The sequence below is a fragment of the Armigeres subalbatus genome, chromosome 2 (assembly GCF_024139115.2).
Source record: "Armigeres subalbatus isolate Guangzhou_Male chromosome 2, GZ_Asu_2, whole genome shotgun sequence".
Classification (NCBI taxonomy): Eukaryota; Metazoa; Arthropoda; class Insecta; order Diptera; family Culicidae; genus Armigeres; species Armigeres subalbatus.
The window spans coordinates 423,385,076-423,404,584 of record NC_085140.1 but is presented as its reverse complement, the minus strand read 5'-3'; the positions used below and the strand labels follow the sequence as shown (position 1 = coordinate 423,404,584).

At 40.9% G+C, this 19,509-nt stretch overlaps 1 protein-coding gene across 1 annotated transcript; it reads left to right on the top strand.

Moving 5' to 3' along the window:
• The first annotated feature begins 1,737 nt into the window (after nucleotides 1-1,737).
• Nucleotides 1,738-2,925, top strand: LOC134217809 (uncharacterized). Its single transcript, XM_062696626.1, has 2 exons — nucleotides 1,738-1,896; nucleotides 1,962-2,925. The coding sequence occupies exons 1-2, from the start codon at nucleotides 1,891-1,893 to the stop codon at nucleotides 2,817-2,819; spliced, it is 864 nt and encodes a 287-aa protein (XP_062552610.1). The 5' UTR covers nucleotides 1,738-1,890; the 3' UTR covers nucleotides 2,820-2,925.
• The last annotated feature ends 16,584 nt before the right edge of the window (nucleotides 2,926-19,509 follow it).

The following is a 19,509-nucleotide window of genomic DNA, read 5'->3' as shown; positions in this document are numbered from 1 at the left end:
CATCGATTACAGTTCGACTGGGGTGTTTATTGAAATATTTTGGCCTTTTCAGTGTGATATATTCAAACGGGTTTATATTTGCATTGCCCTACGTTTCGGCCCGTTTATTGGGTCTTTTTCAAGGGAAAACTGTGCAATGCAAATATAAACCCGTTTGAATATATCAGACTGAAAAAGCCAAAATATTTCAATATTTACATCGTGTTTTGGGCACCCTCCGTAGGCCTTATCAAGGCTCTCATAGAACGCATCCTTCACGTCGTCAGGCTTATCGTTCGTTGGGGCAGAGATGCTAATCGGGCTATAGTTGAAGAATTTGTCCTTTATTCTCAACACGCAAATGCGGTCGTTTATTGGCTTCCTCCGAATAACAAGCTTCATCTGCTTCCCGATCACCATGAAGCAGACTCCATGTTCTGCTCTGTCACGCCGCTTTAGTGCAACGAGAAAGACATCATCTAAAAATGACATGGGACAACTATGGTGTCCCAAGCATTTCAGGTCTTGCAGAATTTAACTCAATACCCTTTTACCCGGCGAAGTTATTAGCCTTTTTAATAATTGAGCATGCTTGCTTAGCTAAATAACAAAACCAACACATGTATGTAGTTTCCATGGATGTTGCATTATATCAATTCTGTAGATTTCAAAATTAAATTGCTTAAACAAATTTAAGCTCTTTACAAACGCTGCTTTTTCCCTATCGTATGGATTCCGAAATATCTCAATCAACGCAATGGCTATAAAATCTTCATCAGATAATCGAACTGAACAATGGACGAGCATCTTCAATTCCCAAGCTATCGTCAATATACCCGGAGGAAATTTAGCTTTTGATAAAGTGATTGAAAAGTATAAAAGTTTTGCCTCACTATGCGCCAGAAACTCGTTTCATGCATTTGAACTGAATTGAATCGAAGATTGATTCAACATTTCAAGGTGAATGAGGTTCAACGAACGCTTCCAGCATTTTCTCAATTTATATTTATTAACCCATGAAATGTCAATTTCAATTCCATTCAATTCAATAAATGCCTGCATTTGCAATAAGATAGCAATTTTGTGGAGGCATCCAACAGGTTTCAGATTATGCTCAATTTCTCACGTAGGAAGAGAATAGCTACTACCAGGTAGAGTAAATCAAATTGCAACTGCTCACTGACAACCGTCACATCAAATTATCTTCAATACACTCCTGTTGGCTGCATTCTCCATTTATTCGACCAGCAACCCCCTAAAGGCAGTAACTTTCAGTACCTGATACCCAATTTAATCCTGAAATATATGTGATCACTAATTCCCGGCCCCATTCAGAACCTATTAGTCATACACATTAACGCCACCTGTTGAGTTGTCGCAGCCGCTGGGCCCGAGCGAAAGTAAAAGGAGCAAACCACATAAAATCGCCCTCGTTTTTTGTTCTGATTGTGCACTCCAGTTTGTTGTATGCACGAATGTAAACAGCCACCGGTCAGTTGACGGAGTTTATAATTGGCAGCGCTGTGCTGCCTACTATCAATTAACGTTTGTGTGGAGACCAGTCTTGTTCTGTTGTGCACGAGTACGCAGCTTTGAAGAATGAATCATTACTGGACCACAGAACTTGAGAACCTTCCTGGTATCAACTAGATGTTGTACTCAAGCAAACGGCTTTTGCTCGCCAGAAAAATTATTTAAATCACACCTATGGCATGGTTGACTTCATTTCTCTACAAACCCGGGAACGCCTTTGTCGTAGGATACCGGGACCGGACGTCGGGCTGACTCAGAACCTTGTTTTCATTGGGGGCGCACTGATTCTGTAATGGATACCCTATATAAGCTCGGGTTGAAGGGATTGGGGCGATCAATGAGTGATTGTCGGTGAGAAAGTGAAAATCTTGCGTCGATATGAAGGTACTTTGTTAAGCTGTTGAAGAGACTGACCTTGATTGTGGTAATTTACAATATTTCATCCGTAGATCATCTCGGCGATCGTTGTGTTGGTGATAGGAGTTGTGCAAGCTTCACCACATCCGTCTTACTATGGCTATGATCCATTTGGAGCTTTAGCAGCATTAGGATTGTACAATCCTAATTTACTTACACCGCCACACACTCCTTATTCCGGAACTTATTCGTATCATGATGGCGTTAAACCTACTGTTGTCCAGGCCAATAATGATGGATATAAGTTTTCTCAAGCAGCGAAAATTATACAACCTGCGCCGTATTACCATGGCCCTCCAAAGCCAACGGTAGTTCAAGCTAATATTGATGTTAATACAGTTCCAGTTCCAAACGTTGTCGCAAGTGTGATCTCCGGAACGAATTCTTATCACGACGTGCCAAAACCAACAGTTGTGCAAGTGAACACCGGCGATTACTCATACCCTTATTCTATCAAGAGTCCATATCACGGAACCTATTCCTATCATGATGGAGATAAACCAACTGTAGTGCAATCTAACAATGCTGGTTATGCCTACCCATTGGCCGCCAAGAGTTTGTACTCGGGAACGTACGCATTCCATGACGGGTACAAGCCGACCGTAGTGCAGGTCAACAACGATGGATACAAGTTCCCACCGGTCATTCCCAGTCTGTATTCAGCAAATCCCTGGTATCCATGGGCTGCACCTGCTCCCGTAGCTCCGCAGTACCAGTACGGACACCCTGCTTATCCGGTTCCTTATAGCATCCCTCAGAAGACTATAGTGCAAGCGAATCTCGGGGGGCATGATCCTTGGAGTTATGGAGCGTTCTACGGCACGGGAATTTACGGGCACAAGTACCATAACTACGCGCCGGCTGCTGTTCCGGTGCTGCGAATCGAATGAAACACCATTGACCTGCGACAGCCATTCCCAAATAAGATGAAAACGAACCAAATAACGTCCAATTATTTAACTTCATCAATTTGAATAAATATTTTTCATGACTTCATAGTGTTTTGATAAGTGTATGCAATGTATCTTGATAATTTTGAAAAAAAAATGTTTAATTACATAAACAACGTCAAATTTCCCGTGAAGCTGAGATGACCACTTTTGCGTAGATAAAGCACTGTTGTAAGATCTTTCCATTGGGGCTCTCCTTAGCCGTGCGGTAAGACGTGCGGCTACAAAGCAAGACCATGCTGAGGGTGGCTGGGTTCGATTCCCGGTGCCAGTCTAGACAATTTTCGGATTGGAAATTGTCTCGACTTCTCTGGGCATAAAAAAATCATCGTGCTAGCCTCATGATATACGAATGCAAAAATTGGCTTAGAAACCTCGCAGTTAATAACTGTGGAAGTGCTTAATGAACACTAAGCTGCGAGGCGGCTCTGTCCCAGTGTGGGGATGTAATGCCAATAAGAAGAAGAAGAAGAAGAAGATCTATCAAACTGAGCACATTATTCGAGCTAGGGCAGTAAGTTGTGGTAATTCTGGGATTTATCGTATTAAGTCCTCTCTAACAATAGCAGACTCTGAAGTATAACAACATAATTATTACTTCTTTTTTAAGTCTAAACTGTATGCAGTGGAAACAACTTTTCTAGCAATTAGTTGACAAACTAAAAGGTGCAGCCTAATCGGCTGTACGCAAATGTGACGTAGAACTGCGTAGCTAAACGGCAAAATGCTCGGAATTCAATTGGTGCTCCTCATAACAGTTAACTAATAAAGTTGCACGGCAGTGTATTTGGGCCACTGGCACTGATAAAATCAAGAAGCCGAATATCAGCTCCCAGTTGGATATACAAATTGAATCAAATTGTATTCTTATTGAATGTACAATCAATATCGGATCAATTAGCAATCAATTTTGGTGAATTTTTACTCAAAGAATTTTGAGGAATTGCTTTTTTAAGAGTTTCGGAGACTTCCTTCTTCTTTAATTCCTGCCCACAAGTTCTAAGGATTTAACACTCTTGAAATTATAGAGAATTCTTTTTCCAAGGATTATTGGGAACATTGGCCTCCTGCCGACTATCATGTTTCCTAAATTCTGAATAAGTTCTTATTCAGGAATTCTTGCAAATATCTTTTTCATGAATTCGGGAATCTGATTCTGACTTCTTCCATTTCCAGAAATTTTGGGAAACTCCTTCCTCAGGAGTTCTGAGGGCTTACCCCTTCAGGAATCATGGGAATTATTCCGAAATTCTTCTTCAGGCATTCTGGGAACTTGGTATACAAGAATTGTGGAATGTTCATACTTAAGTTTTTTTTTGGAGAATGTCTCCTTCTACACATATTCTCCGGAATACTTATTCCGGAATTTAAGGGAAGTACTCCTCCTAAAATCAGGTCAATTTTTCTTACAGAAATCCCTCCACCGAAATTGAGAGGAACTCTTCCTTCCGGAGTTTGAAGGAACTTATCCATCAATGACACTGGCGAATAGGGATGAAACGATTCGATTCGAAACGATTACAATATTCCTACATAAGCCGAGAGCTTTTATTTGAAACCAACAGACATATTGCCACTATGAATGGGGTTCCAATAAATTGGTCTAGCGATGCTAAATATTTAGGACTTCTGCTAGATCAAAAATTAACTTTTAAAAATCACATTAAAGGCATTCAAGCCAAATGTAAGACATATATTAAGTGTCTTTATATTACTGATGCTTACGAGTGATGAACGTTACGCCGTCTTGTAAAAACATGAAACGCAATTCTTGGTGGAACTTTTGAAATATGTGCGAGAGTATCACAAGTTATGTATTTTAGTGATACTTCGATCACTACCGATGCTTATGAGAATATGTAGATGAAAACAACAGTTTTATTTTTCTTATTTTACTTTTTTTGCTGGATAGTAATGGAAAGTTGTGTAATTCATATCCGTGATGGAAGTCAGATCGTTTTTATTTTTTCAAATCTGATTAAATCGTTATCATATTAAATTCAATTAATTATCTTAAAGATAAATCGTCTAGCTCAGCGGTTCTCAACCTGGGGTACATGTACCCCTGGGGGTACCTTGGACAAGTACAATTCCAATCAAACCACATTGATAATGTTTTGATAATTGTGTATTTTTTAATTTCAAAACTTTGTCTTGTACATAATATGCATAGCGATCAGTAAATCAAAGCCAATTGAATCCTGACCTCCACAACCAAAGGCTACGGTTACAAAAGATCGAACGAATGAACAATTTAAAAAAAAAATCTTCTATGCAATCTACCTGATCGAAACAAAATGTTGAAGAATATGTTAAGAATATGCTTCTTAACTAAAATCTAGAAGGTTCGGAAGTCTTTGAGTGGCATCAAGGCTTTTTTCTCGAAAAGCTCAGTTGTTCCGTTGCAAGAGGATTATCTTTCTACGCTTCGCGGAAACGTTCTTCCAAGCTGCTCGAAGGCCGCCTTTCAAGATGCCTGGAAGACTCCTTTCAAGAGGTCTGTAAGCCTCGTTTTAAGAGGCCTGGAGGCCTTCTTTCAAGAGGCTCGGAAGGTTCCTTTCAAAAGGCTCGGATGCCTCCCTTTAAGAGGCTCGCGAACCTACTTCTAAGATTCTCCTTTCAAGAGGCTCGGAAGCCTCCTTTCAAAAGGCTCGGAAGCCTCCTTTCAAGAGGCTCGGAAGCCTCCTTTCAAGAGGCTCGGAAGCCTCCTTTCAAGAGGCTCGGAAGCCTCCTTTCAAGAGGCTCGGAAGCCTCCTTTCAAGAGGCTCGGAAACCTCCTTTCAAGAGGCTCAGAAGCCTCCTTTCAAGAGGCTCGGAAGCCTCCTTTCAAGAGGCTCGGAAGCCTCCTTTCAAGAGGCTCGGAAGCCTCCTTTCAAGAGGCTCGGAAGCCTCCTTTCAAGAGCTCCGCAGGCCTCCTTTCAAGAGGCTCGGAAGCCTCCTTTCAAGAGGCTCGGAAGCCTCCTTTCAAGAGGCTCGGAAGCCTCCTTTCAAGAGGCTCGGAAGCCTCCTTTCAAGAGGCTCGGAAGCCTCCTTTCAAGAGGCTCGGAAGCCTCCTTTCAAGAGGCTCAGAAGCCTCCTTCCAAGAGGCTTGGAAGCCTCCTTCCAAGAGGCTCTGAAGCCTCCTTTCAAGAGACTCGGAAGCCCCCTTTCAAGTGGCTCGGAAGCCTCCTTCAAAGAGGCTCGGAAGCCTCCTTTAAAGAGGCTCTGAAGCCTCCTTTCAAAAGACTAGGAAGCTTCCTTTCAAAAGACTAGGAAGCTTCCTTTCAAGTGGCTCGGAAGCTTCTTTTCAAGTGGCTCGGAAGCCTCCTTTCAAGAGGCTCGGAAGCCTCCTTTCAAGAGGCTCGGAAGCCTCCTTTCAAGAGGTTCGGAAGCCTCCTTTCAAGAGGCTCGGAAGCCTCCTTTCAAGAGGCTCGGAAGCCTCCTTTCAAGAGGCTCGGAAGCCTCCTTTCAAGAGGCTCAGAAGCCTCCTTTCAAGAGGCTCAGGAAGCCTCCTTTCAAGAGGCTCAGGCCTCCTTTCAAGAGGCTCGAAGCCTCCTTTCAAGAGGCTCAGAAGCCTCCTTCAAGAGGCTCAGAAGCCTCCTTTCAAGAGGCTCAGAAGCCTCCTTTCAAGAGGCTCAGAAGCCTCCTTTCAAGAGGCTCAGAAGCCTCCTTTCAAGAGGCTCGAAGCCTCCTTTCAAGAGGCTCGGAAGCCTCCTTTCAAGAGGCTCAGGAAGCCTCCTTTCAAGAGGCTCAGAAGCCTCCTTTCAAGACTCAAGCCTCCTTTCAAGAGGCTCGGAAGCCTCCTTTCAAGAGGCTCAGGAAGCCTCCTTTCAGAGGCTCAGGAAGCCTCCTTTCAAGAGGCTCAGAAGCCTCCTTTCAAGAGGCTCAAGCCTCCTTTCAAGAGGCCTCAGAAGCCTCCTTTCAAGAGGCTCAGAAGCCTCCTTTCAAGAGGCTCAGGAAGCCTCCTTTCAAGAGGCTCAGAAGCCTCCTTTCAAGAGGCTCAGCAGCCTCCTTTCAAGAGGCTCAGAAGCCTCCTTTCAAGAGGCTCAGGAGCCTCCTTTCAGGAGACTCAGAAGCCTCCTTTCAAGAAGCTCAGAGGCCTCCTTTCAAGAGGCTCAGGCCTCCTTTCAAGAGGCTCAGGCCTCCTTTCAAGCGGCTCAGAAGCCCCCTTTCAAGCGGCTCAGACGCCTCCTTTCAAGAGGCTCAGAAGCCTCCTTTCAAGAGGCTCAGAAGCCTCCTTTCAAGAGGCTCAGAGCCTCCTTTCAAGAGGCTCAAGCCTCCTTTCAAGAGGCTCAGAAGCCTCCTTTCAAGAGGCTCAGAAGCCTCCTTTCAAGAGGCTCAGAAGCCTCCTTTCAAGAGGCTCGGAAGCCTCCTTTCAAGAGGCTCAGAAGCCTCCTTTCAAGAGGCTCAGAAGCCTCCTTTCAAGAGCTCAGAAGCCTCCTTTCAAGAGGCTCAGAAGCCTCCTTTCAAGAGGCTCAGGAAGCCTCCTTTCAAGAGGCTCAGAGCCTCCTTTCAAGAGGCTCAGAAGCCTCCTTTCAAGAGGCTCAGAGCCTCCTTTCAAGAGGCTCAAGCCTCCTTTCAAGAGGCTCAAGCCTCCTTTCAAGAGGCTCAGAAGCCTCATTTCAAGAGGCTCAGAAGCCTCATTTCAAGAGGCTCAGGAAGCCTCCTTTCAAGAGGCTCAGAAGCCTCCTTTCAAGAGGCTCAGAAGCCTCCTTTCAAGAGGCTCAGAAGCCTCCTTTCAAGAGGCTCCAGCCTCCTTTCAAGAGGCTCAGGAAGCCTCCTTTCAAGAGGCTCAAGCCTCCTTCAAGAGGCCTGGAAGCCTCCTTTCAAGAGGCTCAGAGCCTCCCTTCAGGAGGCTCGGAAGCCTCATTTCAATAGGCGTGGAAGCCTTCTTTCAAGAGGCGCAGAAGCCTCCGTTCAATAGGCGCAAAAGCCTCCTTTCGAGAGGCTCAGAGGCCTCCTTTCAAGAGGCTCATAAGCCTCCTTCCAAGAGGCTCAGAAGCCTCCTTTCAAGAGGCTCAGAAGTCTACTTTCAAGAGGCTCAGAGCCTCCTTTCAAGAGGCTCAGGAAGCCTCCTTTCAAGAGGCCTGGAAGCCTCCTTTCAAGAGGCTCAGAAGCCTCCTTCAAGAGGCCTGGAAGCCTCCTTTCAAGAGGCTCAAGCCTCCTTTCAAGAGGCTCAGAAGCCTCCTTTCAAGAGGCCTGGAAGCCTCCTTTCAAGAGGCCCGGAAGCCTCCTTTCAAGAGGCTCGGAAGCCTCCTTTCAAGAGGCCCGGAAGCCTCCTTTCAAGAGGCTCAGAAGCCTCCTTTCAAGAGGCTCGGAAGCCTCCTTTCAAGAGGCTCGGAAGCCTCCTTTCAAGAGGCTCGGAAGCCTCCTTTCGAGAGGCTCGGAAGCCTCCTTTCAAGAGGCTCGGAAGCCTCCTTTCAAGAGGCTCGGAAGCCTCCTTCTAAGAGGCTCGGAAGCCTCCTTTCAAGCGACTTGGAAGCCTCATTTCAAAAGGCTCGGAAGGCTCCTTTCAAGGGGCTCGGAAGCTTCCTTTCAAGGGGCTCGGAAGCCTTCTTTCAAGGGGCTCGGAAGCCTCCTTGCAAGAGGCTCGAAAGCCTCCTTCTAAGAGGCTCGGAAGCCTCCTTTCAAGCGACATGGAAGCCTCATTTCAAGAGGCTCGGAAGCCTCCGTTCCAAGAAGCTCAAAATCCTCCTTTCAAGAGGCTCGGAAGTCTCTTTTCAAGAGGCTCAGAAGCCTTCTTTCAAGAGGTTCAAAAGCTTCCTTCCAAGAGGCTCGGAAGGCTCCTTTCAAGAGGCTCGGAAGCCTCCTTTAAAGAAGCTCAAAAGCCTCCTTTCAAGAGGCTCAAAAGCCTCCTTTCAAGAGGCCTGGAAGCCTCCTTCAAGAGGCCTCAAGCCTCCTTTCAAGAGGCTCAGAAGCCTCCTATCAAGAGGCTCGGAAGCCTCCTATCAAGAGGCTCAGAAGCCTCCTTTCAAGAGGCTCAGGAAGCCTCCTTTCAAGAGGCCTCTGAAGCCTCCTTTCAAGAGGCTCAGAAGCCTCCTTTCAAGAGGCCTGAAGCCTCCTTGCAGGAGGCTCGGAAGCCGCCTTTCAAGAGGCTCGGAAGCCTCCTTTCAAGAGGCGCGGAAGCCTCCTTTCAAGAGGCTCGGGAGCCTCCTTTCAAGAGGCTCGGAAGCCTCCTTTCAAGAGGCTCGGAAGCCTCCTTTCAAGAGGCTCGGAAGCCTCCTTTCAAGAGGCTCGGAAGCCTCCTTTCAAGAAACTCGGAAGCCTCCTTTCAAATGCACGGGACCGTCGCCACTATGAATTGATTTGATAAACGTTTTTCTTTTGTTCAGCACATTTGCACGACTCAACCCTTTCAATAGAATTTGATACCACATCACAAAGTACACTCAATGTCCTAAATAATTAAGTCTAGTGCTTAGGATTACATGGGCGTAACTAGGGATCCTATAATGAGATATATGCGAAAGCGGCCATTGTGAGCCAATCGAGCGTTGAAAGCTTGTCATCAAGGGAAAACCTCCCACCGGCATGAGACAAAAATCTAGAAACACAGTCAATTTACATGCATGAGAAAGTGTTGAGCTGCACTAATACAGCACGTACAGGTTCGCGGTTCAGCATAAAAGTCACTCAACGAGTCTTATCCACGAAATCACCAGAGATTGAAAAATAATATTGAAATTTTACATGCATAAATTTTGTTTATTCCCCTACCAAATTAACTTAAATCTAAAATGGTTTGTACTTATCCGCTAGTGTTGAAAGTGTGTTAATGTATTCCGTGTATCCCTCCGGCGATGCTGTTGATCATCTGAATGGCGATCTACCACTTCAGCCGATCCGTCGATGAAGCGCGGGATAACCATGCAGCGCGCCGATGCTTAGATGCCCAAGCCGCAACAACACATTTGGTGGCAAAACTAATAGGCCGATCTCATGCTATATTCCAGGCTCACTCCATGCAGCACATGCTAAGTTTAGATACACTTCTACCGTGGACAATGATTTTTGTACTGTACTTCACGGATTTAGTATTTTGCACTCCGATGAACTGATGCTTTCATCCAAACGAGTAAGTTGGAACTGATTAAATCTTGCTTCAGGTACAGTAGCCGTTCGATAACTGCAAAATGTTTACTTTTCAGTTAACGAATGCCGTTCGATAACTGCAACGCATTCTAGACGTCAAACGGTTGTCAATCGACGTCAAATGCAATAAAAGTGCATCTAAATGTGCAGCGCAATGCAGCTGTCATTGAATTTGACATCAGTTTGAAGTTTAGCGGTCCGATAACTGCAAAACTGTTGCAACTATCGAATTGCAGTTAAAAAGCATTGCAGATAAATGACTTGCAGTTATCGAACGTCTACTGTATTTGATCTATCCCCTATCTTTCTCCCGATTCCAACTCACCACCCTACGAAGGTACAAGGTGCCAGTCGACTCTTGACACGAGAGTTGGTTTTAGTACAGTCCGAACGTTTCGATGAGTACTGTTGAGTCCCTATGCTCAAAAATGGACATTGTTTAGAAGTGCGAGACCGGCCTTCTGATCTTACAATACGATCCCTCCATGCAGGCTGCTGCGGGCTAGCGATATATTGCATATGTGTGTTTGGGCATTCGTGGACAAAACACAATCGAATGATAATTGGCATTCGATCTCAGACGATGGGTTCTGTGGTTCTGTTGGGAAGTGTTGTGCTTTACAAAAGAGCTAACTCCAACACTATTTTATATTCTGGTGGGCTAATAACCATTCCAAGGGAATCGAGTAAATGTCTGTCGCATGCTATGATTAAGCAGGTGACAAGCTGTCAAAACGTAATCCAAATGAACGTTGTTATTGTTGCAGATTGAGAGGTATTGAGATAGATTTTAAGAAAAGTTTCATCGAATAAACAATTTGGTTTCCTTTCACGAGTGGAAGTTATCCTGTTTATGTATCGTGTTTTGCTCATTTGTATTTTTAATTTTTTTATTTTAGTGACAATGCTTATTTAAACACTGTTAGTGGACATTCAAACATATTCCAAATTGTGATCAAATGCAAAGACATATTCAAGCTTCAACATTTTGCGCTGCGGCAAGTGCTGGAAGCGTTTGCTAACAAAAGTAACAGCGTTGCTAAATCGTCTGGAAAAATATTCGCATATCTCTCATTACAGGATCCCTAGGCGTAACTGCATTGATCGATTTTTCCTTTTCTTTAATCACTCAACTGAGTTGTAACTTACAATTTACAACTGACGATTCTGGTACAAATGCGACTATGCTTTATCACTCCAATACATAAAACCAACGGAACACTTCCGAAATATGTATGCACGCTTTGATATTGGCTCCAATTATGTAAGTTGTCAAACTACAAGTTTGACATTGCTCAGATTTGTCGTATCTGCCCCACAAACGGAGCCGGCTACAACCGCAGACATTCCCCTAAAGTTTTATTTTTCCGGAATTAATCCACGTATCTGATAAAGAAAGGGTATACCCCGTTGGGCATAAGTACGTTAGGCATAATGGACGTTAGGCATAACGGACGTTAGGCGTGAAATGCTACAAAGAACAGCCCATGACATAAAGTAGGCAGAATTATGCCAAACGTCCATTATGCCTTACGTACATTATGTCTAACATCTGTTATGCCTAACGTCCATTATGCCTGACATACTTTTGCCTAACATTCTTATGCCTATCGTACTTATGCCTAACGTCGCGGACCCATTCTAAAAGATTACTTGCAAAAGCATGTACGCCCAAATCGCACATCACTCCGGATATGTAATAAAATGCATGCTCTATAGTCTGTACTTAAGGCGAAAATACTTGCGATGCTATGTGGTCGGGGTTCTCCCAAAACGTACCAAGCGGCTAATTGATTGTGATATTTTGATCATAAAAGTAAAACGGAATCATTTCATATCAATTCATCTACACATTTGTTGTAGGATAATCTTAGTTTTGGGGTAATGAGAAATCCAATACAATTTATAATCAGTTAAATCTGCTAGCCGAAAGCTTGGGCGGAACAATGGGTATTTTTTGTTGGCGCTTGGTGCGATTTGGCAAAATCCCGGCCATGTATGGATCGGATCATCACACAATCTTCGCATCAAGATCTGTTGTTGGCTATTTAGAACGATAGCCACCAACAATCGAGGGCAGCTCCGGTGTGCGCTCTACAAACATTCGCACACGACGACCTACCTTCCAAGTCAACGTTATATTCACCATTCAGCTGCGAAAGTGAAAACAGAACCGGTAACGATATGCCCACGACGATTAACGATATTGAACTCATAAATATTCAGGAGTTAAGGGGAGGCGGCCGTTTTTTTTCAATTGAATTTGTGCACGAGTCCAACCCAATCAAACGCAAGTAGATCCACATAAATGGGCGAATATCTATCGCGCGGATATTGCTAAATAGGGGATAATGGGATCGATTGACGTAAATTTTACCCCGATTGGTGGGCGAATGAAGGAACCAACCTCCCTTTTGAGGAGATCCAATTTAATGGATATTTTGCAGAATATGTTCCCAAGTTACAGATTACCTTGAAAAGGCTTTAGAATCGAGTGGCCGTGCGTTGCACATTAGGAAAGAAGTGAAATGTAATGGACAAAATAACTACCGAAATTTGATTTCACTTCTTTAAAAAAAATTGAAACCTCTTCATTAGTGGATTCAAGTTGACAATTCCATTGATTTATGTGATTAACATCTCTATATATAAAAAATGAGTTTGCATTTCCTTTGGGATTATAACTCACGAACAGATGAACCGATTTGCAAGATTTTCTCTCCAATCGAATCGTCTTTGGATCAGCAGTGTTCATGTATTTATATAGAGTTGGTGAATTTGACGTTAAAAATAAAAAAAATGTCAAAAACAGTATGAGGCCAATTTGTGTAGAAATCTAAAGCAATTGCACAAACATAGTCTAGAATGCGACGTCGCAATCAACTCTGTAAATGACATTTTGAGCACAAAACGTAAATGCAAACCCGAGCAACGCAGGGTACGTTCTGTTAGTTAATAATAATATTCGAATTACAAATCTCACCATTACAAATGTTGAAATTGAACTAATTACTCCCAATACAGTACTGAATCTTCAAATTATCGTCAAGGTAAAGTAAATTCTTCACAGTGAACATAATGTATCTAATGATATTGTATCATACTTACTTGACTCGACTTTACGATACACTGACTACATATAGTGTTATATACACTGACGGCTTAACTTTTGAGGTGGAAAAACGTATTTATACAGTTATAATCAAGTACCTAGTGGATAAGAGGTGAGCCAGCCTAGGGCTGAAAGCCTCTAAAATAAAGACAATAATAATAATAATAAAGTACCTAGTGGAATAAAATAGGATAGGATTAGCTCGTTTTATGACAAGCTAAGACATTCCACTGGAAAGTTCTAAATTATTTTTAAATCCTTCCAAACTACTTCTTCTATTATTCGTTATGACACTGGTTTTCACGTTTATCCCATGATTCGGCAGCGGGTGTTTGTATGCAAATTGGTTTCAACCAACGGACGGCGACGAACGTTGCTGCCGCGGTGAATGTCATTCTGCAGTAATGCAAGCTAGGTTAGTAGGGTAAGACGGTATAATATGCCCCCCCTAAGGCAACTCCTTGATAACTTTTTACTTTTCAACGCAATTTATGCAAACTTTGTGTTATTTGGTAGTGCAGGAAGTCACAAATGCATTGCCCGTGAGTATTCACATAAAAATATTACAGATAACACGTAATAAAGCTTTTTTGAAAAGCCGTGAAAAAATGAAATTTAAAAAGTGCCTGGGCAATACGCCCCACCTCAACCAAAATCATTTATTAGCCCTTCACTAGTATTTTATCAATCCCATAATAAAAAGGCTACAAATCCTTATGCGCTTGACATTAAAAAACCAACATAGGTCCATCCAAGCAGGTGTGAATTACATTTCAATATTTTCCATACAATTTGGAAGCAACTGCTGCAGGCTCGCTGCGCTTTTGTCCAGTTGGTAAGGGCATATCGTCCTGCCTACACTGGGGCGTTTTGGCCAGTGAAACATGTTTTCGAAATTCGTTACATTTTTGAAGATGGAAGCAATTTTATATCATATTAACCACTGAGAAAAGTAATTTTGTTGCCCAACTGAGTGTTCCAGTGCAAGTTTTACGGACAGTATGCCAGAGTTGCTCCAGAATGTTCAGCAAACAAACATTAAAAGTTACATCGAAACTATGACTTTTTGTATTTTGCAAATATTTTCATTAAGTAATACAAAAATATTCCCATATTCACATAGGATGATGGTTTTACAAATATTTATAGGTACCAACTGAATTTGACCCTTAGTTAGTTATAGTTTTCTAGAAATCAAAGGGGGGCGTTTTGGCCAGGTGGGGCGCATTATACCGTCTTACCCTAGGTAGGTATGCCTTGCAGTGCACTTAATTGCATGGAATAATGTATAAAAATTGTCCTTCCGTTACCTGGTTGGTATGATTTCATGGGTTGAATAATATGTCGTTAGGTTATTCAATCAATCAAGAGAGGTGCAAGTGCAAGGTCTACATTGGTTTTCTTAGGTCAATCGGTATGCGGATGCGTAATTTATACAAAATTTTTGATTTGGTCGTTTGTGCGAATAGAGTGTTATTATCGTCCATAAGTATTTCACATTTACAAAAAGGATTTATACAATTTCCAACTCCAGAAATGTGTTACCTTATACATCAACTAATTCAAAATATTGTTAGAAAAAAAAAATTAAACGCCAATCGAGAAACAATTCATCCACGTAGATTTAGATTAAAGAAATTGAATAGCTCTATTAAAACATTTGAATCGCTTTGGGGGAATTGATGATGATTCGGAAACTGAAGATGCACAATCACGAAGCGATTATCTCTGGTTAACTAGCAATCAGACATTTTATTAGCCCGAGAAAAAACATTCCATTTACAACTGCTCGAGTGATTGATTCATTTGAATGTTGTTGGATTTTATTTACCAATCATGTTTCAAACGGAAATGTCTTTTATGCTTCTGTATACAAATGGCTACAGGGCGCGATTTAAGATTTCTCAGATCTCAACGTGGTGGAGCTCTTGGGGTCGTTGCGTTGTGGAAGTACATTTAATCGCAGAACTACGTACTACTCTTAATAGTACAAATATAATGGTTATTATTTGTTTTCCAAAATGGATACTTGGACCGTAATTGGCTGTCCATAAGCAACAGAAATATAATTCAGTTCACTGACGTGATAGTCGAATGATCCAAAGCTGTACCCCCTTTGATTGGCTTTAATTGGATGGGTTTACAAGTTGAATTAATTGTGCGTTATGATAATGTGTTATCCAGATTCGAAACAATATCTCACGCTTCTAATTGATACCAGTACGGTTGGCGATGGTGATAGTAGTCCTGTTCCAGATTCCGGTTTGTTCGCGCGTGCTGGGTATATGATTAGCAACAAGCACGTTACAGAATAGATTACAAATAGGGCAACCAATCATAGTTTGAGCGTATCTGAAGGAATGTCGCAGTCTCGGCTATTCGCACTTGTTCGAACTATGTAACATGGTGGAATACCTAGTAATAATCACAAAATGATTCAAGCAATGATTGGATACCCTACACCCAACCAGATTTTAATACAATTATTGTATTAAAATAATACAGATTTGTATTGTTTTAATACAATATTTGTATAAAAAACTTACAAAATTGTATATGCCCAGATTTTATACAATAATTGTCAGATTTGTTTTTTCGGTGTAGTAATCTATGGTAACAAAATGGTTTACTACAAAAGCAAACTTGCAATAGAGCTAAGAATAACCGATTCGTTCTGGTCATGTACACGCAACCCTCGAATTCATAACAAACTATATCGTTCGGAAATTTGAAACCTTTAGTAAACAATTATCCTTTTGAATATACTGCTGCTCGATGCTTAAGAATCAACAAGTCAATAAATTTATTTTAAATTGTATACATTGAATTATAGTTGTGGTCTGCAGTGTATAAGATGTTTTGAAAGTAACCGTGGGAGTAAATTAAAGAAGGTGTGCCACAGAAGTGGTACACTTATCGCACCTGTCAATAGGTAATTAAGAGCTGCTGAAAGACTATGGCTTTCACTCTTTGGTCCTCTGGTGTAATAGCAAAAACGCGAACGTTCGAAGTTGGAGGTCCCATTGGCTATCGCGAAAAGATAACAATTTGTAAATCAATTATAAACAATTTCACACCTGATGCAAATTTCATTACGACAGCACGAATGCGTTTTTCAGATATTGATAGTCATTGAGTAATTATGTAAACTTGTAAGACAAAGCATTCTCGCTTGATTACACTTCTTTCTGCTTGATAAACAATTTTGAATGTTGATCGATTTACTCACTTTTGACAGGTTAAAGCTCTATAAATTTAAAAGAACTAGTGAGTGTTTTCACTTCAAACAATCGCTATGTCGAACTATTGTTGCTGAATAATAGTAGGGGAAGTGGTTAGGTTGTGGGCACCGTTCAGTTGTGGCACCCCCACGTATCTTTTGACAGAAAGCAGATACTGTTATTCTGACATCTGCCATTCATTTGCTATCGAAACACGATGTTTTATGCAGAATACCGAACTAGATAGACACTTCAACTTTGAACTATTTATAAATAATTTTTTTACTACATAGAAATCAACACGAACATTTTGTTTGACCTTTTTCAGTGTGTCATAAAATGGTTTAATTGAATTGAAAAATTGGTTCGGTTATGGGCCCCTTATTTTTATTGAAAATCGTCAATATCACTGAGTTTATCAACAAACTTAATTTTATGCTGTTTTTATGCATTTTCTTCGAATTATTCAAGCATAATTTATTGTAATAGGTAATAAGTTTTATTATTTATTTGTTTTTAGGCGCATCTAACCGAGCATCTAACCAATGTATATGCGCTTTTTGGAACAGATTTACTTAGGACAGATTTACACGCAACCAGTTGCATTCGACGGGGAATTCAGTCTTATTGTTTGCCATTTAAAATTGAATCTTTTATACATTGCCTTACGAAGTTGTTGACAAATTATCATTTATTTTCAAAGGGACCCCTCATTGAGAAGAAAAACGCGAAATATAAAAAAAATGTTCCGCCCGCGATGCATATAAATTAATGCAATAAATGTAAATTGATAGAAAAAGTTAAACCCAACTTCCTAAAGTAATATTTTTGACCTTTCCCAAGTGATTGCTTCCGTTACCCTCTTCAATGCATGAGAAAGGCATAATCACTGCTAGGTGGATAAATCTAGGTTTTTTATTATTTCATGACAATTTAAACTAATAAAATACATTTTTTCTTTGAAACTTGATGGATTTCATTTGTTATTCTTCATTATTAGCCGGATTTTCAAGGGTGCCCACAACCGAACCACAAAACTGAAATGTCAAAAATTCCAAATTTACGGAATTGACTACAAAATGTTTCAAATCGATGAAATCAAACCAATTTCTTTTCTAGCGGTAAGGTTGTAGCTTTCCATTGGTATAAAAATGTAAACATAATACCAACTAGAACCAAAGTTATAGACAATATTCAAAAGGGTGCCCACAACCGAACTATGCTAATTGAGTGTGTCAAACGCAAAGAGAAGTGACAAAAATGTAGTTTCGAGAAAAAATAGTGCATAGTATTTCAATATTTGTTGTGTTCTATATAAAATGCAAGAAAGTTAAAAAAATACTAATTTTCTGTGGGTTTACCCAAACGGAAGGTACCTACTTTTCGACTTTTGACCAACCAAAATAATGACCAAAATAATTACTACATATGTTTGAAAACTCTCAATTGTTGGCTCAATTGTCGTATTGTTGGTACGGTGTCAGGCCATTAGTCCGAATGGCCATTAGGCTGGTTTCACCGTTAGTTACTGAAACTGTAGAGTGAACTGTGGCTTACTGAAGGTCTGAATAATGCACAACTAACGCGTCATATGTGGAACTTCTTTGTAACACAAAAAGCAGGTGGAGCCTAAGGACTGTTCAGTTTATAAAGAGGACACATTGTATTGTCAATGTTTTTTAAACCATCAATCATTTTAGAAATCTATTTTTTTACGTTCAATATATCATCTGACCTACTAGAAATGAAATTCAATTATCAAGGAAACAATTCTAACTCAGAAATTTTTGATATTCATAACAATATCAATTTATTGGATTTTCAATTTTCAAATTTTTGCTAAAATCGTTCATATTCCGTTTTTGGGCTGCCACAGGTTCTAATGTTTTTAGATATTGACAAATCAATGACAGTATGTTTTTTACCGATCTTCTTGATGATTTTGTTGACATGCCGATTTTTTTTTTTACAAACTGTCAATTTTGCTTATAAAAAATGTGTTGGAAAGCTTATCATTTCATTTATCGTATAAACAGATAACACTGAATCAACAATTTGACGCCACAATATATGGTTCAAGGCCGCATCTCTCCATCCTCGAATGCGCCCCATACTGGCCAGGTTGTTTTGCACTCGAAGCGCTCCACGCCATCTCGTACCTGCCGGATCGGAAGCGAACACCATATTTGCAGGGTTGCTGTCCGACATTCTTGCAACATGTTGGAAAGCTTTTGTTTACTCGAAATTCGAGAAGCTTTGACAATAGACGCCATTTTGTTGGATTTAAACTGTTTTATCTCTTTCAAAAATTACAGTTGATTGACAGTGTATTATAATAAACGATAAAGCAAATTCCTCAAAAATTTACCAACCTGTCTGTTTTATATCTTTATGTAAAAGTGTCCTCTCAATAAACTGAACATTCCTTATTTGCAACAGCTTGAAAATAAAAAACACAAAAACCAGCTGGGAATCGAACCATGAACCTTAAGATTTGTAAGCTAGTACTATAAGCATCATCATTCTACCATTCTATCAATTCTATTTGGAAGTTCTGCTTACAAGTGCACTACATAAACAAAAAAGTCATTTGTAACTACAATGTATGTTTTATGCTAGGGATTCGGACTGTTCAAAATAAAATGCTGCTTAGCTGGAGCTCAAATTTTTTCAACATATCAGAAACATTGTGTTAACAACAACGAACTAAAGTATTATTTGTGCAACATCTCTGTTTTGTTTCTGATATGAAACACATTGAATCCACAATCACCTAAGAAGTCAGATGCGTGATACATTGCAACCTTCTTCCTTCTTCTTTCTTCCTTTCTCCTCATTCTTGCTTCTTCCCTTTTTGCCTTTCTCGTATACTAAGTATACGTAAAGGCTATATGATCACTCCAAAACCAAACTTTTGATAGAAGGCTCGGAGACTCATAGTGTTATATACCAATCGACTCAGCTCGACGAATTGAGGTGATGTCTGTTTGTGTGTATGTATGTATGTGTGTGTGTGTGTGTGTGTATGTGTTCAAAATTTTGTAGACACACTTTATGGAACTTAGCATTGGCCGATTTACTCACAACAAGTTCCATTCGACTTAAAACCCTGTCCCATTGTTTGCTATTGAAAATTGGCCAGATTGGACTATGGGATCAGAAGTTATGGTCAAAATACAATTTTGTATGCACAAAACACGCTAAAAAGCACTCACGCATATTTTTT